Source organism: Phascolarctos cinereus, unplaced genomic scaffold, assembly GCF_003287225.1.
Source record: "Phascolarctos cinereus isolate Bilbo 61053 unplaced genomic scaffold, phaCin_HiC Scaffold_4;HRSCAF=312, whole genome shotgun sequence".
Lineage (NCBI taxonomy): Eukaryota > Metazoa > Chordata > Mammalia > Diprotodontia > Phascolarctidae > Phascolarctos > Phascolarctos cinereus.
Genome location: NW_027555847.1, coordinates 537,738,459 through 537,765,729, shown reverse-complemented (window position 1 = coordinate 537,765,729; position 27,271 = coordinate 537,738,459). Strand labels below are relative to the sequence as shown.

The 27,271-nt window shown below is 38.6% G+C and overlaps 1 protein-coding gene across 1 annotated transcript; it reads right to left on the bottom strand.

The window, feature by feature from the left end:
• Positions 1-245: 245 nt before the first annotated feature.
• On the bottom strand, positions 246-24,419 carry CNDP2 (carnosine dipeptidase 2). The gene is given in 13 exon segments (XM_020997648.2): positions 246-1,194; positions 2,013-2,160; positions 2,981-3,122; positions 4,273-4,437; positions 10,057-10,217; positions 11,521-11,605; positions 12,717-12,917; positions 15,363-15,451; positions 17,870-17,998; positions 18,001-18,031; positions 19,488-19,631; positions 20,522-20,611; positions 24,312-24,419. Coding segments are annotated over 12 exon segments (1,422 nt in total). The 5' UTR covers positions 20,582-20,611; positions 24,312-24,419; the 3' UTR covers positions 246-1,127.
• Positions 24,420-27,271: the final 2,852 nt, after the last annotated feature.

The window sequence follows — 27,271 nt, the reverse complement described above, 5'->3', positions numbered from 1 at the left end:
CTACCGATGCAGATAAGCAACTGTTGTACAGTGCACAACTGCCTTGTGAAGTTGCCAAGGGCAATAATAACCTGCCAGGGTCACACTGCCAGTAGTAGTGAGGCCTTGTGTTCCTCTGTCCGCCCTCAGCACTATGCCCTGTTGAGCATCCAGATAAAAGCAAAAAAAGTTCACAATGAGAGATCAGACATCATCTCTCCAATTCTAGCACATGAGTTGTAGGTACAAAGCAAGCATTATTTCAGTTATGAGGCTTCATTTAAAATTTTTATTTAGCAGCACATACATGAAAAAACAAAGGAATTATCCTGGTTAAGTTCAATGGGGTTTGTCTATTACCTAAAGATAGGAAAGTCCAATTGCCAAAATCTTGAAGAGAATAAGACACAACAGCAGCGCAGCAAGAGAATGAGATGTTAATAAAAGCTAAAGTGACCACCTTAATTTCTTTCACAATCTTCAACATTTCCCTTATAAAACAATACATTAGGTCAGTCAGCTTAAGAAAAGGAAGACAGAGATAAGGAATACATATACAACAACCTGCTGTTCAAAATTTCTTTTCAAGGACTTAATTTTTTTAGACTGAGGATTCTTTACCTAGGGTTCAATAACAGATTTCAGAGGGTCTGTGGGCTTGTATGGGAAAAAAATATCTTATTTTTCATTAACCTCCAACTGAAATTTAGCACTTTTTAAAATTATGATTGCAGGCAACTAAACATTACTCTGCTTTACCATACTGCTCAAAAGGTCCATGACACAGAAAAGGTTAAGAATTCCTGTTTTAGATGGAATATTCATTTTGGGTAAAAAAAAGTAATTTCATGGCAACTTTGGAAACAGCCCAGCTCAGACAAGAATATGTAAATTCTGAGCCCTTTGTCAGAACCTAGGAATCAAATATAAATATCTGACAGGCTTGTGTCTCAAAGTGGCTCCATTTTTAAATAGTAGTGTATAGTGGGTATAGTAACAGCAGATGTTCAAAGTTTTTGTTGGTGCTTGTTTTTATGAAAGGAAAAGAGAAAAATAAGAGGTCTCCTAATGGAAAATGGCCCAATGACCAGATTAACCAACTTTCCAGTTAGATGTCACTCTCCAAAGTGGGGAATAAAGTATATGGTTCAGTTCAGTTGAGATACTTCATACAGGTACGCACCCAGCATTTTGGTCCCTTCTATGTAGTTATGCCTAAAGGGAAATAAGAGAAGGTCATCAAGTTGGCTACTGTCATAAAATTCAATAGCTAGAGTCTGTGCAGAGCACACACTTATATTTTATTCCTAGGGCTAGTAAAGCATTCTAAATATGCCAATAATACATGAGAAACACAATCAAAGAAACTTTTCAGTTAGAATTTTTTTTTATTAATTTATTTTTAGTTATCCATTTGCTTTTGAGTTTTAGATTTTTCTCCCCCTCCCTCCTTAACTCCCTCCCCAAGAGGGCATGCAATCAGAGAAACTTTTGATAAGTGGCAGGTGTAAGAGGGAGGCAGGCAGGCAGGCAGGGACAAAAAAAAAAAAGCTTAGGCTAAGCCCTATATTTTAAAACCAACTTCTCTCTCTTCATGAAACCAAATGTGCCCACCAATCATCTCTTTGCTTTTATCAACCAACATACAGGTGAGAAAAAAAGAAGAGGCAGGAGGCAACCTCAGCTGGTTGGGCTTGTCTATTCTACATCAATAAATCACTTCTTAGTCCTTGAGGTTACTTAGAAGTTTCTACAGCCTATGGAACTAAATATAGCTCTTCAGAACATCTCCATTATCATAATAAATATTAAATCAATTTAGAATTTTGGGAAAAGTATATTTGTCTAATTCTACTTGGACCAACACTAACATTGTTAGTGCCAGCCCTAGCTTAAGAGCAAACACCTACTCAAGGCACTTGGGTAAATAAGTAGGTGTATAGATTCTTCTAAGACTACATCATTGTCATATCATGGAGGAAGACATATAATTCTAGACTGAGACACACGTCAGCTGTTCCTTTCAGACTCACCTGTTGAGTTTTTCATTCTGTGAATGAGCACCATCATCTGCTGATCCGACAGGCAGCAGCATTACATTTTTACCTGTGGCCTCTTGGAAAGTCAAGGTCACAGGAATACTGCCACCTTCTCTGGTCAAGTCTGGTTCAACACCAAAAACTGAGAGGAATGTGGAAAAATAATTAAAAGACTGTTCTTATAAAAGAAAACAAAAAACTTGTTGCTAATGTTGACTTCTATAACCCAAGCTGCAAAATTTTAATCCTTATATTTTAGACCAGTGCTTCAAGAGCAGTGAAGTATGGAGCACTCAGAGATAAAGCTGGGGTTTAGGGGACGGCAAACACCTCAAGCAATGACTGGCAAATTAATTATGTATGAATGTGTATATACACTCTTTCCTGGCTGAGGACATTGGATAGGAGGGACCAAGAGAATGACCTTGTGGAGGCTTTGGTGAATTTAAAATCAAAGAAAACCCTCTTTTAAAAAAAAGTCAATAAAAGCCAAAAAAAAGTCAATAAAATGCTGAAGATAGCATCAATTTTTCAAAACACCAAAGAAAGAAGCTGTGTAATGTAACAGCTGGTTACCTTACTGTAGCATAGTGGAGAGAAGGCTGGCCTTAGAGTTAGGATGGTCTGGGGTTCATGTTCCACCAGTGGCAGTGTGTTATCCCGGGCAAGCCATAACCTCTCAGTGTTCCAGACAACATTCTAAGACCATAAGCTGCAGATCTGCACTGAGGGATTGCATTTCCTCAGTGGGAGCTCTCTACCCAATGAAAGCATAGATCCTGCTTAGGATTATAAGGGCAGACACCTATAAGGATGACTAGGCTACAAGGCCAGCACCTGGGGCTTGATTCTGGTCTGCCAGGGGCATTTCCTTCTGCAGGGTTCAAAAAAGTCACACCTCTCTGTTCCACTGCTGGCCTGAAAGTGCTATGAGCCCGCAAGCTCAGGAGTCAGTCACTGACCTCTTTTCAGGGCTTTTCTCCCAGCCAGGTAATGAGGATGATTGAAGTCAGACACCCAAGGTTTTCCACCATGGCCCATGGACACCTTGAACTTGTTGGGGCTCTTCAGCTCGGTAAATTTTGCATTCAAGTAACTTACAACCTTTTGCACATATAGACAAAAATAGGAACAGTTAACCATAAACTTGACGCTAACTAGGATTAACAACAAACAATGGATTTTGACTTGCCTACAATACCGTTCTTCACAGATATGAATAGTGAATGAATGTCACTAAATTATTAAGTTCATTTCACTGAAGGGCAAAACAATTTGACACCACACACAAGAGGCCTAGGAATGGATGGTTATGTTGGCCTAAAATTATATTCGTTTTCATACTTTAAATGATAATGTGCATCTTAAGTCAGGGCAAAAATGAAATGTTCCCTTATATCCACTTTTATAGTAAACTCGGGCCAAAGGTATCATTTAATTTAAACTAAGATTTCCAGAACATCTAAAAAGGTGTAGGTGATTATTAAGCATTTACCAGGTGCAAAGTATTACAGATGATCATTAGCCCTTAAGGCCAATGCCATCAGTAGTTCTAAGCATATTTACTAGTCTCCAATAATCACATTTCTCACAAGTAAGATTTAGATCTCATCTACTTTATAAAACCTTGCATAGCTAACTAGAAAAGAACTGGTGATTGCTGTCTTCCAAACTTGTCTGAATAGACAACCATGGATCACAAATCCTTTTGCTTCACTTTCCATCAAGCAAAATTTACAAAACATTTGTTTTGCTTATAATGACATTTCACCAGCTATGTTCTTCACCATTAACACAGAATCTGTTACAGCAGAATACCTATTTGGGAGCTCTAAATCTTCACTACAAACCTAGGTACATTTCAGCAACACAAGCAGAGGCTATATTTCATAAACATAAGTCCAACAGTATTGACTGTACCTTATTTGAAAATTGTTTGTACATATTTTAAATGTAAGAACACACCTGTATTGGCTATATTAAATAACTTCATTTTATACAGTGTCTAAATATGGTACTAATATTTGGTAGTTAATTACTATTAGTCATTAATCATTCATTGACTCATTCACTGCAATATTTGTGTTCTGCTCCCAATTAATTTCCAACAACTGGGTTTGGGGAAGCTAAAAATTGGAACCCTGAAGTCTTGGGTTGAAAGAATTTTACACTGGCAAACCTTATAAATTGCAATTCTGACCATCAGAAAGCTGGACAACCATTACGTTACATAGCAAACCCCATTCCAAAATACCTGTTTTTCGACAACCTCAGGTACCATATCTGGCACCAATCGTATTGAGAACTTGCCAATCACTTTCCTAGGAATCACAGTTTTAGCTCCTGGTCCAGAGAAGGCACCTTCAATTCCATGGAGAGAGAGGCATGGGTATCTCCATCTGTGCATTAAGATTTTTTCCTATAGGAGAAAGACCACATCCTTAATGGGGTTAAAGAAAGTAACACCATTTCTTGCTTTGGCTTTAAGTGCAAATGTTAAGAAAAGTCAGTCATGTGCTTCTAGAGATTGGAAATGAAAATCACACACTTGATAGGTACATTGAGCCTTACTTCACTTGGTGGCAAATCTGAATCCAGTGGCATCCACTTGTTATAAGACTCTGGTGCCAGAGTTGTAGCCACTATCATCCAAGAGCCATGCAGTTACTGTATAACCTAGAGTCCGGTGAAATATGTTATGCTAGGTAATATACCTATCCTCCACTAAACCTCAATGCCTTACTGAGGTGTGGAGGTAACTGTGAGTTCTTGAAGGTTATGACAAGAAAGCATAAGCTCTAGCAGAGTCTACCAAGTTGCTAAGGAAGATTATAAACCCAGCTGTGTACTTAGGGTTTATATCTTCAGTCGGCCAACCTAAATCTGGAGAGGTGCTTCACCACAATGTTGGCCTCCAAGGGATGAGTTTCTTAGAGTCATGAAGCCCATCTAATAAAGATGTGAGAGTGGTGATCTGCACTGGATGGAGGCAGAACCCAAAGTGACCAAAAAAATCATAAATCTTTTGAAGTATTAGAATTTAGAAACATACATATTAATCTGAATATACACTGTTGAAATGAGATTGAGATTTTTCTCCCCAAATAAATTAAGATTTTAATCAACAACAAAGGCAGTATGATGTAACAGACATAGCATAAAGTCTAAAAGCTATGATCACTTGGGTTCAAGTATCACCCCTGACACAAACTGGTTATGTGACTTCAGCCAAGCCAAGCTTATTAAGTTGCAGAAGGTGCTAATCAGTGTGGGTTAAAGTGAGTTTCTCTCACCTGAGAATACCCTATATCAATGAAATCACATGTCTAGTGTTTCCTACAAAACCAAATAAAATGACAGCTATTTATATGACCACAAATGAAATTCAATTATATCCATACAGTGTGCCTTCCCCTAAGTTCCCGATGAGCTTTCCCTGGCCATACTTCTTTTTTTTTAAATTTTTAGCCAATTGGGGTTAAGTGACTTGCCCAAGGTCACTCAGCTAGTAAGTGTCAAGTGTTTGGTCTGAGGCCAGATTTGAACTCAGGTCCTCCTGACTTCAGGGCAAGTGCCCTATCCACTGTGCCACCTAGCTGCCCCCGCCACACTTCTTTTAGATTTGTAGTTACCAGGAACTCTGTTCTTTATTTGTCTGTGTCATTGTTATTTTACAATGGTAGATAAGTATCTAATTTAAAATGGCAAGGCAGCATGAGTCAGCGGGAAGAACATGGAGGTTAATACAGATGACTCGAGTTCAAAACCCAGTTTTGTGGTTTACTTCCGATATGATACTTTGGGCCAGTCATTCATTCTAAGGATGTTGGTTTGTTAGGTGTTGGTCATCTCTAAAATTAGGGGCACTGGACTTGCTCTCTTATGATTCCTTCCAACTCTGAATGCTACAATCCTATGAGGCTAAAATGAAAAAGTGCGTGTGTGTGTGTCTGTATGTGTGTGTGCGTGCGTGTGTGTACATATTATATAATTCATAACTATCTCTAATGCTAATTTTACACATCATATTTTGTGTAACAGAGCCAGAGTGAGAGTGGATAAAAAGCTGGCCTCAGAGCCAGGGAGAGCTGAATTCAAGCCCTGCCTTGGACACGTACTATAATGCTGGGAAAGTCACTTCCCTTCTCAGTAGTCTTGGCAACTTTATAAGACTCTAAGTTGCAGAAGGAAGGCTGACCTGTGTTGGTAGAGGGAGTGTCCTCAATCAAGAGTTCCCGTTCCCAAAGAAATGATGGGTCCAATACTGTTCTAACTTACTCTGGCACATATTCAGAGGAGGTAACCATAGTGGTAAGAGAATTTTAAACACAACCATATAAAGATCAACTGAAGACACTAGACATGTTTATGTTGAAGAAAAGATGAGTCAGGAAATACAAAATTAAATATTTAGAATACTTAAAGAGTATCACGTAAAAGAAGCTGACCTCTGGTTGTTGTTTTTTTTTGGCCCCAACAGGCAGAATTATGATTAATGGGAAATTAGGAAGACACAGACTTTTAGTGTAACACAAGGAAAAATTTCTTAACTGGAGTTATCCAAAATGGTTGTCATCAAAGGTTTTAAAGAGCACCCACCCTCATCAAGCCTCAGCCTAAGGTCTGCAATTCACTGAGGCCAGGTCCTGAAGCCCCTTGTGACTCAGCAAGGCGATGACCAACAACAAACTGAAGGCCTGAGGACAGGGTAGCACAGGGAAGAACACCGGGGGCCGTGGGCTAAGTGCCACCAACCTGGACTTTGTACCTGGGTTTCTCAATATGCAATGCCAGAATTTTATTAAGAAAGCTAAAGAAAATAACCATTACCATACCTGGCATTTAGGGCATATAGAAAGCACTAGGGGTAAGTACTGTAAGATTTTTGCCAGCCGCACTAGTAAAAATCTTCCCTCCTCATTTCTTTTTTCTTTCTTTCTTTTTATTTTTTTTACTTTTAAAATTTTTATTAATTTATTTTGATTTATCAATAATCACTTCCACATGCTTTTGAGTTTAAAACTTTTCTCCCCCTTCCTCCCTACCACCCTCCCCAACAAGGCGCACAATCTGATATAGGGTATACATTTACATTCCTATTAAACATATTTTCACATTAGTGATGCTATAAGTAAAAATTAAAACCAATAGGAGGAACCATCAGAAAGAGGAAACAAAAACTGAACAGAAGAGAAAAAAAAATTGCAATTCAACTTCCATAGTTCTTTCTTTGGATGTGGATAGCATTTTCCATCACGAGGTCTCTAGATATCTTAGATCCTTGTACTGCTGGGAAGGGTTAAGTTTATCAATATTAATCATTGCACAGCATGGCTGTTATCGTGTACAACGTTCTCTTGGTTCTGCTCATTTCACTCAGGTTTTTCTGAAGTCACCCTGTTCATCGTTTCTTATAACACAGTAGTATTCCATTACATTCATATACCACAACTTGCACAGCCATTCCCCATCCTCTCAATTTCCAATTCTTTGCCACCACAAAAAGAGTTGCTATGAATACTTTTGTACATGTGGGTCCTTTTCCCATTTGTATGATCTCTTTGGGATACAGCCCTAGTAGTGCTATTGCTGGGTCAAAGGGTATGCACATTTTTATAGCCCTTTGGGCATAGCTCCAAATTGTTCTCCAAAAAAAATGGTTGAATCACAACTCCATCAACAATGCATTAGTGTTCCAATTTTCCCACATCTTCTCCAACATTTATCATTTTCCTGTTTTGTCATGTTGGCCAATCTGATAGGTATGAGGTGGTACCTCAGAGTTGTTTTGATTTGCATTTCTCTAATCGATAATGATTTAGAGCATTTTTTCATGTGACTATAGATGGCTTTAATTTCTTTATCTGAGAACTGTCTGTTCATATCTTTTGACCATTTCTCAATTGGGGAATGGCTTGTATTCTTATAAATTTGACTTAATTCTCTATATATCTTAGGAATGAGGTCCTTATCAGAGACACTGGTTGTAAAAATTCTTTCTCAATTTTCTACCTTCCTTCTAATCTTAGTTGCACTGGCTTTGCTTGTGCAAAAACTTTTCAATTTAATGTAATCAAAATTATCCATTTTCCTTTTCGTAATGTTCTCTATCTCCTGTTTGGTCATGAATTCTTCTATTCTCCATAGATCTGATAGGTAAACTATTCCTTGCTCTCCCAGTTTGCTTATAGTATCAGCCTTTATATCTAAATCATGAACCCATTTTGACTTTATTTTGGTATATGGTGTGAGATTCTGGTCTGTGCCTAGTTTCTGTCATACTCTTTTCCAGTTTTCCCAGCAGTTTTTTTCAAAGAGTGAGTTCTTATCCCAGAAGATGCGGTCTTTATCAAATAATAAATTACTATAGTCACTGACTACTGTGTCTTGCATATTTAACCTATTCCATTGATCCACCACTCTATTTCTTAGCCAATACCAAGCAGTTTTGATGATTGCTGCTCTATAATACAATTTAAGATCTGGAATTGCTTTCCCTCCTCATTTCTAAAGCTTCAGTCAATACTATTGGTTTTATGAACACATTGTACATCAGAACACTGACAGAACAGGTATCTCAAAAGTAGACAAAGTTATTTGGGGAATAGCAGGATTAAAGAAGGGGGAGAAGGACAGAATCAATCCTGTTTGAGCTGTAAGAGGCTTTGGCACAGTTCACTACAAGCTACTAGCTTATTGGTTATTCTTCAGTAAATGACAACTACTAAATGTCTCAATTCCTTCTCAATGGTGAAAACAGGTTAGTGCTTGCTTTGAGTGATGGCATGTAGTATTAATAAAAGTCACTAGAGTACTTAGAGATCCTTGAATGAAGATACTCTATTATTCTAGAGTATCTTACATAGCCAGCTATGCTAAAAAACCCTTATTTGCTGTGATGGAATAGAAATTTTATGTTGGCACTGACAGACTGAACATCTGAAATGTACAATAGCCTGGTCTAATGGAGGACCATTGGGTTGAAAAAACTTTTGCTTGGTGGAGTCATTAAATTTTAGCCCACAATGTATCTTAGAAATCATGTAAGTCAACCTCTTCATATTAGAGATAGGCAGCTGAGCTAGAGAAGCTGATTTATCCAAAGTCACATGACTAGGATTTAAAACCTAGGTCTCCTGATTTCCAAGCTAGTTTCTACAATGCCATGCTATTTCCAGGATTTATTTCTGAAATAGTCTACTGGCTTTGAAATATTTTTACTATCAAAGGACTTTCTATTACTATAAATGCAAAGATTATAGATTAGGTCCCTTTAAAGAAACTGAGAGATAACTACTAGAAACTAGGTTAGTATGTTGTAGGCACAAAGAGAAATACTCTCCGGTCTGATCCCTGTACTTAAAAAAAAGGACTCAGTGATCCTTTCTTCCATAAGGATTTGATGTGACCCTAAAATAAACATCTAACCTAAAGCAAAAATTAAAAGGTGACACTAGCAGGGAAGAAGAAAATGAAATTCTTAAAAGAAGCACAAAAAATGCCTTAGCTAGAGCTAGACTTGTTAGCAGAAATAAGCTAGAACTTCAGTTTTTAAGCTGTCATGGACCACATCAATTCCACTTTAGCAAGATGAATCAAATACATCTAGGACCTGTGGCTTCCAATAATATAGATCATGATGTATTGAGAACTTGGAATTACTGACAGCTCAGAGGCTAAGTGACTTACTCATGGTCACCTGGCTAGTAAATGTCAGAGGCAGGCTGTGAAAAACACCTTACCACCTTAACCCTTGTCTTGGAAGTGAGAAGATGAACTGTGTGTGGAGCCATAAGAGAAGCCACTAAAGACGATGCCATATGGCAAGTCCCTGCCAAAGATCCCGAAACTGATTATGCCCACTTTCTCTGCTTGTCTCCTGTGACTCAAGCAGTCCCAAGGTAGAAATTCTGTTCATTTTTCTGGTTCTCTGTGCTTTTTGGCACTCACAAACATAGCACTTACCAAAGGTCAGGCCTCAAGATCTGATGGACAATTAAGTTTGTGTCAACAAGACAGAAGTGTCAGCATATCATACCTTTGAGTCATGTAGAAGTGTCTTTGCTCCCACATCTTTTGTATATTCTTCCAAATCAAAGTCAATCTTTTCATACAGCAAGAGCTCCTCATCAGTAATAGGAGCCACTGATTCATTAATACCAGGGATGAGAATGTGTCCCTTTCTGTCCACCAGGCAGCCTGGAAAAAAGTGACACAATATTAAAAGCTCTCCAAGAACATCTAATACTTTACCATAGTGCCTGGCACATAGTAGACGATTAATAAATGACTGTTGACTTGAGTACACCACTCTCTAAGTTCTCTGTTCTCTAACTATAGCACAAAGGCAAATGTGAATTTTTGAAGACCATGCCAATGAAGTACAAGTTCTGGGTAGTTCCAACCAAGGTGGAAAGACTTTGAGCATGACATAGTAAGGAATGGTCCAGCCTAGCTGAGTTCAGAAACACTAGGTCAGTCACAAATGATCAGAGTTTTGACCATAGCAATTCATAAAAGAGGGCAGCTACTACAGTGGATACAGTGCCAGGCTGGAGTCAGAAACACTCTTCTTCCTAAGTTCAAATCTAGCCTCAGACCCTGGGCAAGTCGCTTAACCCTGTTCGCCCCTCAGTTTCCCTATCTGTAAAATGAGATGGAGAAGGAGATAGCAAACCACCCTAGTATCTTTGCCAAGAAAATCCCAAATAGGATGACAAAGAGTCAGACACGGCTGAAAACAACAATAACAACTCATAAAAACATCTACTAAGGTAGATAAGGACTGTGCCCTAAATCCGTAGAGAGAGCACCCTCCATGGATAAAGTCAGATTTGCTGAAGTATAAGAACAACCACATTTAGTATAAAAAGCAAAGTATGCTGAATCCTTAAGAGTCATACCACTCAAGAGTGAGGGCGGAAAGGACTCACAGTACTGAAGGACCCAACAGAAGCTGTGACATGGTCAATCCAGCATGAGTCTTTCAGTGATGCTAATACTGCATAGATGGCAACAGGAATGACAAACACTATACAAGAGTCCAATATACTTCAGCCTTTTTTCGAAAAAGAAAATCGTATGTTTTACAGAGTCCATGGCTGAGATGAACAGGCCGTAATTCTGGAAGCTGAGTTTCCTTACTCTGCTGTTCCAAAGCAAACCATCATTTCTGATGGCCAAAAAAGGTTTGTACAGAAGTACAGTTAACCAAGATTGTGTGAAAATATAATACAGTTAAATTGAGCTAATTTGGTGAACTAAGGTATGCGTGTAAGCACATGCCTGGCAAACTTTCAATAGCATACACACAGACATTACTGCTGAATCTCACTTAAACTTTTTCCTCCAAATCAACAAATACTTACTGAGTATCCACCACATTCAAAAAAAGTAAAAATGAGATGTTTATAATGGACCATTCTGGTCAAAGTAACTTCTGCTTTAATATAAATAAATGATTGGTTATGCTTTGCTAATATCTCTTGGTAACCGGGCTTACCCATCAGAGTAATGAGATCTAACATGGCTTCATGCACCGAACCACCATACACACCAGAATGAAGGTCTTTGTCACAGCATTCCACCTGGTTTGAAACAAGCATATTCTTACTTTGATGCTTGGTGGGGGAACTTTTAAAAAGGTGAGTGGAAACTATATTTGCTGATGAACAAAAATTGCTCTCCCCAATGTAAGGTCATGAATTCCTCAAACTATGAGGCTTTTGTGGGACTTGAAAACTATAGACACAAAAACCTGAAAGCTGTAATATTATTCTTGGAAGCTTCCATTTACTTTTCAACTCCTCTGGCACAAAGGGTTGCAAACAGTTTCAAAAAAATGATTCTACATTTGCTAAGGGATAATACTAAGATTTACATTAACACTTCAGTTACCTTGCATAGACAATGAACACTTCCACATAAATTTGTGTTTTGGGGGAAAATTCTGTTAACTCTTTAAATGATATAATAGTTTTTTGGTGAAAATTTAAGAGTATATGCTTCCCTTCTCTATGCTAAAGAGAATTTAATCTTTTCTTGACAATTTAGCATCATTTAAGAATAGCCATTCATCTGACAGACCCCTGCCCATTACTATGCTATGATAACTTATGCTGGGGGGGCCTATTCCTGTACCAAAGAGTTGTTCTTGCTTTTTTCTGTTTCCTCATAAGGAGATTTTTTTTCCTTCTGCTTCGGTGATAATTCCTGGCCCTGCTGCCATTCCTCTGTACGCTGCCACTTCAGCTGCCTGCTAAACTCTCCTCTGCTTTTCTTTTTTCTTTCCTTGCTGCATTTCTGTCCATTTTTCTACTGCCAAGCAGTAGAGGGTCTCTAGCCAGGGAGAGTGCTGCTGGCCTCTAGGCTGATGAATTTCATCCATCACACCCCACTGGGAGCAACCTCTGGCTTTCAGGCTATTTTCTTTCTTTGTTATCAGAGATGACAACTTTCTTTTGTTTAACCTATGGGTTTCAGTCCTGTTTTGGATGGCTGATATAGCCAGAAGCCTGACCTCTGCACAACAAATGTATCCAGGACACTAATATAGCACAAGAGCTGTTTGCTCAGAACAAACTGGTTAAATCTATAATTGTGATGCTATCATATCAAATACATGCATTTTTCTTAATGATGTGGGGGAAACAGGAAAGGTGGCCAATAGATTAGAAAAGATGGAACTCAGAAACCTACCTCTATAAAAAAATAGCAAATTCCTCTGAGGCCATATGTAATACAGGGCTTCTTTTTCCCCAACCAGTAGTTGTCAGAGATACAAACATAATCCACATCTTTGAAGAAAGTATCTTTCTTGGAGAAAATCAAATCATCCAGGCCTTCAGAACCAGATTCCTCCATGCCTTCTAGACAAAATTTGACATTGACAGGGATATCCTTTGGAAATAAAATAAGAAATCTTCATAAATATCCAGCTTCTGAGTGGTTTGAAAGTCTTAGGAGCATTACAAAGAAAAACATGTTTTAAAACTACAAATTTTGGTAACTCATGCTTTTGGATATCTAAGATAGATCTTGGCCAGACTAGACTGCCAATGTTGCAGATACTGTTAAGCTGATTATAAATCTCAGACTTTTTAGGAGAGTTTATAATCTGTAAAAAAAATTTGTGAAAAGAGTATCCCTTTCAGACCATATGTCTCAATTTTGTTTCAGAAAATACAGTCACCATACATGGAACTAGTGTCAGATTCCCTTATAGATCTATCCTTGCCCTGATAAATTCAATCAAGAAATGTGCAAGTGGGAAATGTCCCCAATATGGTGTTTTTTAAAATTTATTTTTAATCTGAATTTAACAAACACCAAACAAAAAGAAAATCGACATATATACAGCAGAACATTAAGAAGCCTACATGTGAAAAGGCATATCTCCACCCTGTATAGCTGGCATTCCTTTCCAAAGCTAAAATAAATTCAGCCTGAAGCTTTCAAAGCTATCCTTATACAACTCATTTTAAAACAAAAGCAAGTTCATAAAATAATTGCCACTGGTTTGTCATTTACAATATCAGAGTCGCTCTTAATTCAGTCAAAGATGGGTAAAATTCCTTCCTTTAATTTACAACTCTCCTCTTTCTCTCAGACCTAAACATGCATTTATCTAAAAGCCTTCTGCTAAAAAGATTAATAATAATATAAAACAACATCATCTTACATTTGTAAAGTCCCTTACAGTTTTCAAAGCAGTTTCACATAATTAATTATTGAAATTCTCACAACAACCCTGTGAGATAGGCAGGAAAAAGGTCACAAAGCTATAGAGCCTCATTGTTCTGACTAGGCCAACGCTCTAATTTGCACTATTTGACTTTCTAATCCACTCCAACAAGTATTTATTAAGCACCTAATCTATACAAAGCATCCTGCTAGGTGCTGCAGATACAAAGAAAAAAAATCCCTGAAAAACAGCATTTGTCTTCAAGGAACTAACATCCTTTACTATATTAATCTGATTTCAGTTGTTACTCAAAATACTACAGGCATACTTTGGTTTAAGAAAATACTATGCTCATATAACTAGCCTTCAAAACAGACAAATTAATGGGTTTATATTTGTATTGTAGGAAAACTTATTACAGGGCTTCTGTAGGTTCACAGTTTCCTCAGTGTATTAAAAGTATTATTTAATTTATGGCTATAGCCAGCAGAGCTGGAAGGATGAGGGCAGAGAGCCAGAAGTCCTCTCAGCCTTTGGGAACAGTGGGGATTCCTTTCATGTATAAGTTAGACTAGATGAGTACTGAGACCCTATTCTCTCAAATTCTGTAATTCTGTAATGATGATTCTTAGACCTTAAGCTAAATACTGTCCTTTTGTCAAGCTGCTTAACTTCTCTAAAACTCATCTCCTTAATCTTAATAGAGAGTAGAACTACACGATCTTCAAATTTCTCAGTGGGTCTAAAATTCTACAATTCACAAGAATTATTTACCTAAATTTTCATGAAAATACCAGTTACATGAGTGATATAAGAGAAATGGATTAGGAGGTAGATTTGGATTCTAATCCCAATTATGCCAACAAACAGACATGTAATCTTACTAAGTTCATTTAACCTGGGCCTTAGATTCCTCATCCAAAAAAATAAGAGAACGAGAAAAGGTAATCTTTAAAGTCCCTTCCAGTTTAACATCCTAAGATTGTATGATTCTATAAGTAGTAGCAAGTAATATTGGGCAGCTAGGAGGTACACTGCATAGAGCGCCAGGCCTGGAGTCAGAAATATTCATGTTTCTGAGTTCAAATCTGGCCTCAGACACTTACCAGCTATGTGACCCTGGGCAAGTCACTTAACCCTGTTTGCCTCAGTTTCCTTATTTGTAAAATGATCTGGAGAAGGAAATGGCAATCCACTCCATTATCTTTGCCAAGAAAACCTCAAATGGGATCATGAAGAATCAAACATAATGAAAAACACCTGAACAACAACAGCAAGAAAAACTGAATCTACATAAGGCACAAAAAAGGCAATTAACTCATCCGATAGCGAACAGTACACAGCAATTTCTTGCAACTTACTAGAAACACAAGAATATTTTGTGATTTATAATTCAACACTGTATGTGCTGGCTACACTCTTGCTGGCTCTTCAGTACCATCATTTCTGAGCCACAGTAAAAGTTAAACTTTAACTTTAACTAGAAGATAACGGGAAGAAAAAAAAGCATAGTCATTTGAGTTAGTGCTGATACATAGAACTGTGTTTCAAACTCCAAGGCCTCAATCTTCACTAGGAATTTTACAGTGGGGAGGATTATCCATGTACTGCATAGACAGGAAGCAAGGTGCACTTGGTAAAATGGGATATGGTTGACATACCTGGTTTATTTGTTGAAAAGCTTCCAGGGCATTTAGCCAGCCAAGTACTGGTCCCTTGTCATCAGTTGCACCTCTTCCATACAGTTTTCCTAGAAGAAATATCAGCAAATTTGTGGGAAATCATGATTACAATGACTGAATGGAAAGTTCATTTCAAGTAAATATCCAATATCTTCACTCTCGAATCCAGACAAGCTAATTTTCTCTGAATCAGAAGAAGCATTAATGTCATCCCATTAGGAGATCATCCCTATTCTGAACTATCATTAACAAGGGACTGTCTAGTATCTATGGGCATATCAGATGACTATAATCAGCTGACAACAGGTGCGGAATTAACCAATGTTGTTGACAAAGGGCCATAATATTCCCTTACTAATGCACAAGGCTAAATCCATGATCCATCTCTTACAAGATCACGTCTTTTCTGCCCTCTCTTTCTTCCTTAGCACAGAACACTTTCACATGGAAGACGATGACATTTTGTGAAAGGAACATCAGGTAGAAATGACAAATGTTTATGCCAGTCACTCTCTGAATATATTAATATGCAACCTGGAGTCTTTCAAAGGTTATATTACTTTAATTAATGTGATTAGTAATCACATTCTGAATAAATCTGTAATGTCCATTTTCTCTCCACACTTGTTTCTTTTGGAACTATCCACTTAGAGCTGCATATGGCTAAAGGGCGTCAGACAAGTCGCCAAGCAGACAGGCTGAGTGAGATAGAAATGAATGTCCTGATTCGACACCAGTGGTTAGTCATGGGTTTCTGAGTGCTTTCCTGTCTGAGAGATCATGCTTAGTTAATTGTAATTTCACTGTTGCAGAAACGCTTCGGTTCAGGATATGTACTGGTCGTTGACACGGCTCACCTTCAGCTTGGATTCACCACCACCATAACCACACATGTAAGATTTGGACTTGGGCTGAAATGGTGTGGCAAGGTGGAAAGCATGCTTGATGTGCAGTCAGAGAACCTGGGTTTAAATCTTGTCTCTGCTACATGCTTCCTCTGTGTGTCTTAGGCAGATACCTTAACCTCTCGGGGCCTAATGTATAAAATGAAGTACCGGACAAGGTGATCTGTGAGATCCCTTCTAGTTCTAAACTTGTAAACCTATGAAATCAGCTAATATACCTCTCACTGTTTTCCTTCTCCAGAAAGCTGGAAGTACAACTTGTGTACCAAACTAGGCTAATCCCAATTATGCCAATAAACAGACACGTAATCTTACTAAGTTCATTTAACCTGGGCCTTAGATTCCTCATCCAAAAAAATAAGAGAATGAGAAAAGGTAATCTTTAAAGTCCCTTCCAGTTTAACATCCTAAGATTGTATGATTCTATAAGTAGTAGCAAGTAATATTGGGCAGCTAGGAGGTACACTGCATAGAGCGCCAGGCCTGGAGTCAGAAATATTCATGTTTCTGAGTTCACACAGATGGACAGACATTGTGAGAACCAAATCAATGTTACATATACATACTAATGTTTTGTATATTCCTACTGTTACCTTTCTGTTAGTCCCCTTACTTCCCCACTGTTAAAATGCTTTACTTGGTCACTGCAAACTGATTCACCTATTGCCAGGAAGCAGAAGGGAAGAGGAGCAATTGGAAAATACCTCCTAATGCAGAAGTGTCCCAAAGGGTCTATCTGAATAGGGTAAGGGCCCAGGATCCTCACTGGAGAAAAGGATATTCCCTAACTATAAGCCTCTTTTCCTGATTGTACTGTCCTCCAATCCCCATCTTAGTGCCTTACGCTCTATATGTTCTTTACCTGCTCAACTTAAAGCCCATGAAACATCTCCTGATGGCTTAAAACCAAGGGAAGTCCCCAGGGGACTAGCAGGAAAGGGGAAGGAGAGATTATTTGCCCCTGGACTCTCAAGCTGAAACTCTGAGCACATTTTTTCCCATGGAAATGTTGTGGTTAGACTCCAAATTTCAGATTTCCTATGAGTTAGATAAGTTTTTGTGAACTATTCTAGGAATGTAACCACCATATGTAACATAATAGCTAGCTAGCATTTATATAACTCTTTAGGGTTTACAAAGCACTTTATAAATATTATCTCATTTTATTCTGAGGAGGTCGGCACTATTTTACAGATGGAGAAACTGAGGTAGACAGAGGTTAAGTGTCTTGTCCAGGATCACCAGCTAGTAAGTGTCTGAGTTCAGACTGAACTTAGGCCTTTCTTACTGCAGACCCATCAACACTGTATCACTTGGCTGCCTGATTCCCACTTTCTATGGGAACAAGAGTTCCAAAATCCAAGTGACCAATTTACAAACTAATTTTTAGAAGAAATTATTTGCTAGCTGTTGACTGGGGACTGGTCAAAGTGCAGGTCCTACCCTAAAGACAAAAGCTAAGTCACATTGAATGATTTACTAAAGTAAAGTTTTGGAAGGTTTCCTTTGGTTTTAATAGGAAAAATGTTTTTACCTCAAAACTAAACCAATTTTAAAAAAAAGACTGATGTCCTTCTTTACCATCTCTTTCTACCAATGTGAAGGGTTCACTATCCCAGCCATCCTCCAGGGCTGCTGGTTGTACATCCAGATGTCCATAGACACACACAGTTTTCTTTTGGGGATCCGAGCCCAGTTTGCCAAGTAAATAGGAGGAAGAGGTATTTCTGAGCCATCGTGGAGCTAAGAGTCAAAAAAGAAACAATCATATCACTTTGCTTCTAATATTCAAAAGATATTCATACAAGATTATTGTTGAAAGGATATTTTATAATCACAGAATGTTATAATTATGTTATACTAAGTAGCTTCCAATCTTTAGATTTTCCTCGAAAAATATATCTGTTAAACTACATAAAATGGGGAAGAACAATTTGGGTAAGAACAATTTGTTCAATTAAGTCTAAGTTAATGCTCAAAAATTAATTTCCCATGGACCAAAATTAATGCAAGCTGGTTACAAGCATAAACTGCCTAACACCATTAGTTTATTATTTGTGGCATTCTAAAGTATTAAACAATCAGCACAGTTCAGTCCACAAGCAGAAACACTTTATGAACTTTAAGGTTGGTTTAGAGGGAAATTCTCTTCTATGTTAGATTAGCACAGGCCTTTTTCGAAGACTGAGGCAAACACCATCTTTGGCAAACACATTCTTCCTTGTTTTGTACATCACCTTAATATAAATAAACAATTAAATACGACAAACATTTATTGTCTCTGTGCCAAGCACTATGCCAAATGGTGATGGTGGGGACACAGAAAACAACAACAACAACAACAATCCATTCCTGCCCTCAAGAAACATCCATCTGATAGGGAGGAAAACACTCCTACAGATAAAATATGAATAAAATTAATGAAAATAAATCAAGGCAGTGGGCAGGAGCTTCACATTTGGGGGAATCAGGAAAGACTTCATGTAGATGACAGCATTTGAGTCAAACCTTGAAAAGAAAGGATGCATTCCAGGCACAGGCAAAAGCACAGAGGTGAGGAACTGAATGCCATCATGCACAGGAAAAAGCAAGTAGGCCAGTCCGGTTGGAATAAAGGGTGCAAGGGAAAAATTATCTGAAATTAGTCTAAAAAGACAGGCTGGAGCCAGAATGCAAAGGACTAAAAATGCTAAAATTTATATTTTAATTTGGAGGCAAGTAGAAGTCAGTGAAGCTTCTTGGTCAGACCTGTGCTTTAGGAGTATCAATATGGATTAGAGAGGGGAGAGACTGGAGGTGGGGAGACTGATTAGGGAAAAATGATAATAGTCCAAGTAAAACTAATGAGGGCCCGTTAGGGACAGATCCAAGAGATGTTGTGGAGACAGAATTGACAAGCTTTGCCAATAAAATGGAGGTTAAACGGAAGGAAATGTCGAGAATGTCCAAACTGACAAATCTGGAGGACTGGAAGGACAGTAGTACCTTCAACAAAAATGAAGTTGAGGCAAGGACAAATTTTGAGGAAAAGTTAAAACATGTTCTGTTCTGAATACAGTGAGTTTGAGATGTCAGTGGGACATATACATGGAGATACCTGTCTATGCGAGTAGTGCACGACTGGAGCTCATGAGAGAATGATGGGTTGAATTATTTGTGCTTTCATGGTAGTCCTTTATGCATACTGTTACAATCATACCTTCTGTTTCCCAATGTCGATCAGCTCAGTAGTGCCGCCTAGCTGTCTTATGTTTGCAGCTGCAACTTCCATCATTCGATTGATTTCTTCTCTTTTCTCTGGCCATGCAGAAACACTCTGGATTGCCACCCATTCTGCAAGCTTCTGTTTGTGTATAACAACCAAGTATGGATTTTAAAATGCTATTTCATAAGAGGAGAACAGTATCAAAAGCCTACAACATTTAATATCAAAGTTAACATGAAAGTCTCGTCAAAACTGTTCCTTTTGGACTAAATTAAGTAGAAGAATCAAAAGCTGTTGTTTTATCTTTTGTGCTTTAAAAATGACCAGTATAGCACAGTATCAATTTTAGAAAGTACATTTTAATACAAAATCACTATTTACTAATAGTCAGAATATTACACTAATATGGCATAAATGAGTATACAAAAATACTTAGTAATGCCTAAAGATATGTATACATAAGCAAAAGACACTGAAAACATCTAAATACTTTTCCAATTCTCTGCAATCCACATAAATCATTCCATCTTTTTTTCTCAATGCTATCTTGTAAAACCCAGTTCTTTTAAGTGCAATCTTGTGAATAAGATGGTGTCATCTTAAATATTATCCCATTAGAAGTGCCAGCTCTAAAATTCTATAATTTTGTCACCTAAATTTAAGAACAAATTTTATTTAAAATCAATTCCCTATTTTCCCCAAATGGTGACTGAAAATCTTGGAGCCAAGGCTTCAGTAGATCTATAAGGGACAGGTAAATGGCTTCCAAAAACAGTCACATGGGGTATCCTAAACTGAAAAGATTAATAAGTATATCAGCACTAGTTTCTTATATAGTAGTTTCAGTTTCTATAGAAATGACTGTTGAAGATTTTCTGTCAAGTCATAACATGTCATTACAAAAAAGAACAACACAAATTTCAGACAAATCTATAAGTAGATTATAAATCAGCTTACTAAGATGATGTATACACTTAACGGGAAGGATTAGAAAAAGCTCTAATGCAGTTTAAAGAATATTTTCTTACCTTTATGTATTGATCCTGGTGTTTATCAATATGACTAAACAGTTCAGTGAGGACAGGCATTTTCTGGCTCAATGAATGATTCTGGAAACTCTGAGAAGGAAAGATTGTGTCCAATGCTTAAAATCTGTAACAGTAACTAAGACTGTGTAGTCCAAAGGCACTGATATCCTATCCTAAGACTTCTGACTTTACCCTCCAAGGAAAAGATTACAAAAGCAAAAATCACAAGAACGTGAATTGCAACATCAGGAAGAAAAGTCTTCCTTCCAGTAATACTACAGAAGCTTTGGGAAGGTGAAACTAAGATTAGCTGAACTTTATGATAACTGATATTTTTTGAACTGAAGATAAAATGTGCCACCATATGCTCAATAGTATTATATAAAAAGTAGGTGTGGAATTTAAAAACAATAGGGATAATAAGGATGAAAAGATTAATAAACCAAATGAGAAAATTCACTCTGAAAAAAATTTTTAAAAAGGAAAAAAAAATAGAAAATTTACTCTGCCAATTCAGGTGAATTCCTCTCCTGCAATTCAGTGTTTCACAGTAGCCTAGCAACAAGAAGTTAGGTGACTTACACAAGGCCACTGTTTGTGTCAGAGGTTTCCCTAAGTCGAGACTAGCTCTTTCTATTTACATTCTCATTGTTTTAAAGATAATAGTTAATGAAAATTAAAGCAGTGCAAAACATTATTGACTTTATTTTCATTCCTGTTTACACATGATTGCTATACTTTTCTTTTAAAAGGAAAAAAAATGCTAGCTTATACTGAAATGAAAATTCAATTCTTGGGAGGCCCAGGATATACTTGCCTTGAGGTAAAAAAAAAAAGAGAGAGAGAGAAAGCAAAACAACAAGGATAATCAACCCTCTGAACTTTGGATCAAAATCTAGAGGCAGCAAAGCAGAATATTTCACTCAGGTCAAGATTTAACTAGGAATAAGAGAAAACATTTTCAACATATGGAGCAGCTGTTCAGACCCAGGTCCCCTGAGAGAACAATCTTTTTAACTGAAGGGTTCTCATACAAGACTGTGATCAAACTGCCCTGACACTAGAAATGTGAAAGTGAAAGAAAGCCCTTTACCCTGAATAAACACTGCTAAATTTAAAAAAAAATGTTTCTGGCATTAGAACTTTTGAAACTGTAACTTCCTCTTCTCCAACTACCTCCAACCTGCTGCAATTGCAGAATTCAGATTCCTCGGTTTAAACTAGCTGAGGAGCTGCTCTGACATCCTGAGCAAATGAGCTCTGAAGTGACATTAAGTACTGTAGAATTGCAGCTGCTGTGTGTGAGGATCCACTAAATCAGTCATGTTCTGAAGTGGGATGCCAGATTAATGCCTGTGCATTGACAAACTGTGGTTAAATGGCACTCTTCATACTTCAGGATTACAAAGTGATTTATAAAGAGAGAGATGACTTTCTCTGCCTCTGAAATGGATAGTGCCAGTTGTTTAAACAGACTGGGAGAGTTACCACAATATTATAGCAATTCCCAAAGGTACCTAGAAGTTGCAGTTGGGATTTTAAGTCGTTAGGAAACAAAATCATTCTCCCTTCCACTCTTCAAACTCTCTTCATAGAGAATGGAATGTTCAAGTAACCCCAGTTAATATGAACCTGGCTTGATTGGCTCATAGCACCTTCGGACCTTAATTAAAATTATGTAGCCTTTACCTAAATCAGCAAGATCTTTCCCTCTATGATAAAAAGTGTCTTTATTACTCATAAAAATATTAAATGTTACAAACATGGCAGTTTACAAATGTAAACGTGGCAATTTGCAAAGGTCTCCACTCAAAGGCTGGATGACAATTTGTCTGGAAAGCTGTTGAAGAGGCTCTTGTTTATATCAGAGTTGGTATAGAGCAGAGGTGTCAAACTTGGCCAACAAGAGGAGTGTGATTTTAGGTAAATCTCACCAAATCTCAGGGAGTCAGTTTGTTCTTACATATAATTCCTAGCTCCCTTCAAAGCTCAGTTTAGAGCCTAACTCCTACATTCATTAATAAATATTTATTAAATACCTACTATATGCCAGGCACTGGGGATACAGAGGTAAGGTACAGTCCCTGCCCTCAGACTTTTCTTAGTCTTCCCTCTCAAAAAAATTAATTTGCATTTAATGTTTCAACATATCATTTTCTTATATGTATATATTATTTTCCCCCAACTGAATGTTTTTGATGAAGACAGTTTCACTTTTGTCTTTGGTTTAAAAAAATAGTATACATAGTGCTTAAAAAGAAAACTGACCTACCAAAGTGAGTTACAGAGAACAGGTGCTTAACAAATACTTACGGACTGATCCCTTATTTATGAGGGGGATGAACCGGATTATTTTCAAGACCCTTCAAGCTCTAAATCATGATCTTCTTTTCTAGTTAACACTTTACCGGGACCTCTCCTATAATCAATCAGTAATTTTAAAATGTGCCAGTAATTGTGGTAGGTTCTGGGGATCCAAAGACCAAAGTCAAATAAATAGTACCTGCCTTCAGGGAGTTACAATCTAGCTGGGAGAGACACTGTATACCTGTATACAGAATGCATACAGAACAGACACAAAGTAAACATTTCACCTATAAGGTAGCCCAAGAGCTGGGCCTTAGAGAATTAAGGGTTCTAAAAGCTGGAGCTGTGGTAGTGTATTCTAGTTGGAGAGATAACAACATTGGGATGGAACACCCTTCAAGAGATAGTAAGGTCAGCTTGGCCGAACGTTGTGTGTATAACGTGGAGTACTGCTGATATGGCTGCAAAGGTAGGTCACCCCCACCATTAGACTGTAAATATAATACGATGCAAATTTTTATTTCAAAAGCAAAATTATTTTTATTTCAAATTCAATGGGCACCCCTGGTCCTTCTAGCGTTAAGGAGAGGGAAAGGGAATTAGATACAACAGGGAAACTTCCGACGTGAAGTTAACCTGAAAGTTATTTCTCCATCCTTAAATATTTCCACAGTACTAAGTTCGTAGCTGCCCTTTGTTTTCACCACTCTACATGGCATTTATTTTACTCGTTTATTACAAGCCTCATTCTCACCCCATTAAATTAGACTCCCCTGGGGCAAATATCGTGTCCCCTTTCATCTTCAAGGTCCCCGGCTCTTACTACAACCACGCTTAATTTTTTTTTTAATTGAAATGAGCCGACACGGCAGACAAGGGACCCCAAGTGCCTCCTCCAGTTGGGAAAGTGGGAAAGATTCTGCAGTTTTGCAGCAGCACCTCGAGCATCATTTGTGCTAAGGAACGAATGGAATTAAAGGGATCAAGGGTGACTGGTGACAGGGGACGCGTAGGTGCCCCTCCCACGACGCGTAAGCTGAGTCAGCCACCTGTCCGGCCGGAGGGGGGGTCCCCGCCCAGGTGAGAGCTCCGGGGTCGGGCAGGATCCCTCGCAGCGGCTGCCAGTCATGGGGTCCTCGCAAGGCGGGGGGTGGGGAAGTTTAAGCAGGAGAAGCCCACACCAGAGAAGGTCCTGGGGACACGATGGCCTGCCCGAGGCCTCCCCCCATTTCGGCCCCGGCTTCCGGGGCTACACCTTCCGCCGCCAGACTCCCCACAGCCGGAGAAGGGGACCCCCGCTCCTGTCCGCCCCGAGCCCGCGGGCACTCCGGGGCTCCTCCGGACGCAGGACCTGGGGGCCGCGGGGAGGGGGTCCCTGGCTCCCCGGCAGGCTCCTACCCCGAGCCCAGGGGCAGACCCGACCCCAGACGCTCCCCAGGTCAGCAAACCCCAAACAGATCCCGCAGAGATCTGGTCCGCTTACCTCTACGCGCCGCCGCCGACTCTGTACCACGTGTCCTCTTTTCTTTTTCTCCCTCCCTCTTGCCCGTCCTTTTATTGGCCCGTTCGGCCAATCTCCTGTGCCCTCTTGGTGATTGACAGCCACCGGCCGCGAGGGGGCGGGGCCTGGGGTAAGTGGATGAGGGCGGAGGGGTTCGATGTTCGAGATGCCGCTCTGAGTTTGCTCTTTCGCGGAGCTTCTCCCAGGCCCGGCGAGGAAGGATGGTGGCCCGGAGAGGACCTGCTGCTGGGAGGAATTCCTTTACGAGCCGCAATGACGCCTTCTTGTGGGGCCTGTCCAGGGGGGCAGTTCGGTAACGACTTTAACAAAGCCTCTTGGGCAGAATCCCCCACCCCCTCCTTTGATATTCATTCTCTTCCGGAAGTATATTTCTGCTGTTCACTTATCACTCTGGGGTACTCAGTATCCTACAAATTATTTGTTGTAGTTGTAAGCGGTTTGTGTTTGCACAGCATTCGTTGTTGTCAGGATCTTCATCATCATGCACAGTCAATTCCATTGCACAATCAAAACAAATATTTTATTGTTATTCAGTCGTGTCTGCCTCTAAGTGACCCTTTTGGCATTTTCTTGGCAAAGATACCATTCCCTTTTCCAGCTCATTTTACGGATGAGGAAACTGAGGCAAATAGGGTTAAGTGACTTGCTCAGGTTCACTCAGCCAGTGAGTATCATGATGACGAATTTGAATTCCGGTCTTCCTGACTCCATTTACCACACGCCTTACTTGGAAGGCTCTGTGCTAGCCCAATTGTACTTAAATCCTGTGATTTCAGCTCTTCAAAAGTATCCCGTGTGGGATTTATTCTTCCTTCCGCAGACTGAAAAAGAAAATATTGGGTCCCGAAAGCCAGATGGAGAACTAAAAGTGGTTCTTCTAGCAACTCAGGATTTAGAACTAGAAGGAACCTTAGAGATCATCTTCTAGGGGTTCTTAACCTTTTTTAGTGTCATAGACCCCTTCTAAGAATCATGGTTTTAAATGCTTCAAATAAAATACACAGGATTACAAAGAAAACCGATTATATTGAAATCGTTATCAAAATATTAAAAAAAAACCCAAAGTTCACAGGAAGCAGGTTAAGAACTTATGATGTAGTTCAACCCTTATATTATGTAATTTGAGGAAATTCTCCCTAATCCAGTCCACAATGGTCAAAGATAGGAGGCTAGACTAAAAGTGAAGAACTTTATGAGCATGTTAAGGAATCTGCTGTTGCTAATAGCAAATTCAGATTCCTAGGGTACAGATTGGTTTTTATAACAGTTCAAATCTGCTTAAAGTACACAGCCAATCTGCAGTATTCTTTGACAATTTAGGATAGATGAGTAAAGCATTTCACCTTCGAGGGAGAGGTAGACAAAGGGGGATCAGCTAAGGAAGAAAAGGGCAGTATTTGGAATACAACTGGAAGGATTTATTAACAGAATAAGAAACCATTCTCTATTCAAGGGCAGGAGATAGAGAAAAGAGACCAAATTCTTTTACAGTGGTAAAAAGCAGTCCTTTTAGACAAAACTGCAGAGTCTCCTATTTAAGGACAGCAAGTAGGTGGATAGGACCAACTACTTTACCGAGTCTTTATGTAGGGATTGGAGACTTTCTGATATTAGGCCACCAAATGATTGGGGGATTTCTATATGTTAATCCATCAACACGTCACAAAATAATGGGTTCCTGTTTACCCCCACACAGATAAGAAGACTAAAGCCAGCAGAGGGTATTATGTGGCTGAGCCAGAATTTGAATTTAAGTTTTCATGTCTAAATCCAGTACCGATTTTGTATTTCCTACTAGATTGTAAGCTCCATGTGGGCATGAATGGCTTCTCATTTGTTTTTGTAGCTCCCACAAGACCTAGCTCAGTGCCTTGCATGTTGTAGGTACCTAACAAATGTTTGATAGAAGAAAAAAGGTAGATTCAGAAGAAAGGGGATTCATGGAGTGTGTAGTAGTCCTAATGTAGGCCATAGAACTTTGAGAACCCTCATCCCAACTCCCACTCTCATATCAATCCATGGGAATATAAGCTTCTGGAGGACAGGAGTTATTTGGCTCTATTTTTTATTGTAATTGTATCCCCAGTGCCAAGTACAAGCCCAGTACCAAGCACAGTGCTTGGTACTAGTAAACCTAACAAGTTATTGTTCACTTATTGACTTCTTTTTTAAAATTTATTTTATTTTCGATTCACAGAACAAAACAAAAATTTCCATGAAAAAGATGATTGCAAATCTACCATGTACAACTTGGCATTTCCTCCAAATATATGACAAAATTATGTAAATTTCTGTTTCTTCTTCCCCCCCATGGCTACCATTAGACACAAGTAGGTGTGTATGTGTGTGTGTGTATATATTTATACACACACATATATGTATATATGTATGTAAAATTTTTCTATATATACCTCTTTTTTATCAATTCTCTGGATGCAGATAGTGTCTTTCTTCATATGTCCTTTATTTTTATTTTGTGAATTTATAATAGTAAAAATGACTAAGTTCCTCAAAGTCATCCTTAAAACAATATTGCTGTTACTGTACACAATGTTCTCTTGGTTCTATTCGCTTTGCTCTTCATCATTTCATGTAAGTCTTTCCATGCCTTTCTAAGATCATTAAGCTCATCTTTTCTTATAGCACAGTAGTATTCCATCACAACCATACACCACAGCTTTTTCAGCCATTCCCCAATTGATGGGGATCCCTTCAATTTCCAGTTCTTTGCCACTTAGAAGAGTGCTGCTATAAACATCCCATTCACATTCAAAGTAATAATTACTATTTGTGAATTTCCTTTCATCTTGTTTTTACTCAGTATTTTCTTTCTCAGCCTCTCTTTTTACCCTATACCTATTACCTTGTCTTCTCCCCCCATCTTCATCTACTTCACCTACCTCTCTGAGTCTCCCTATCCC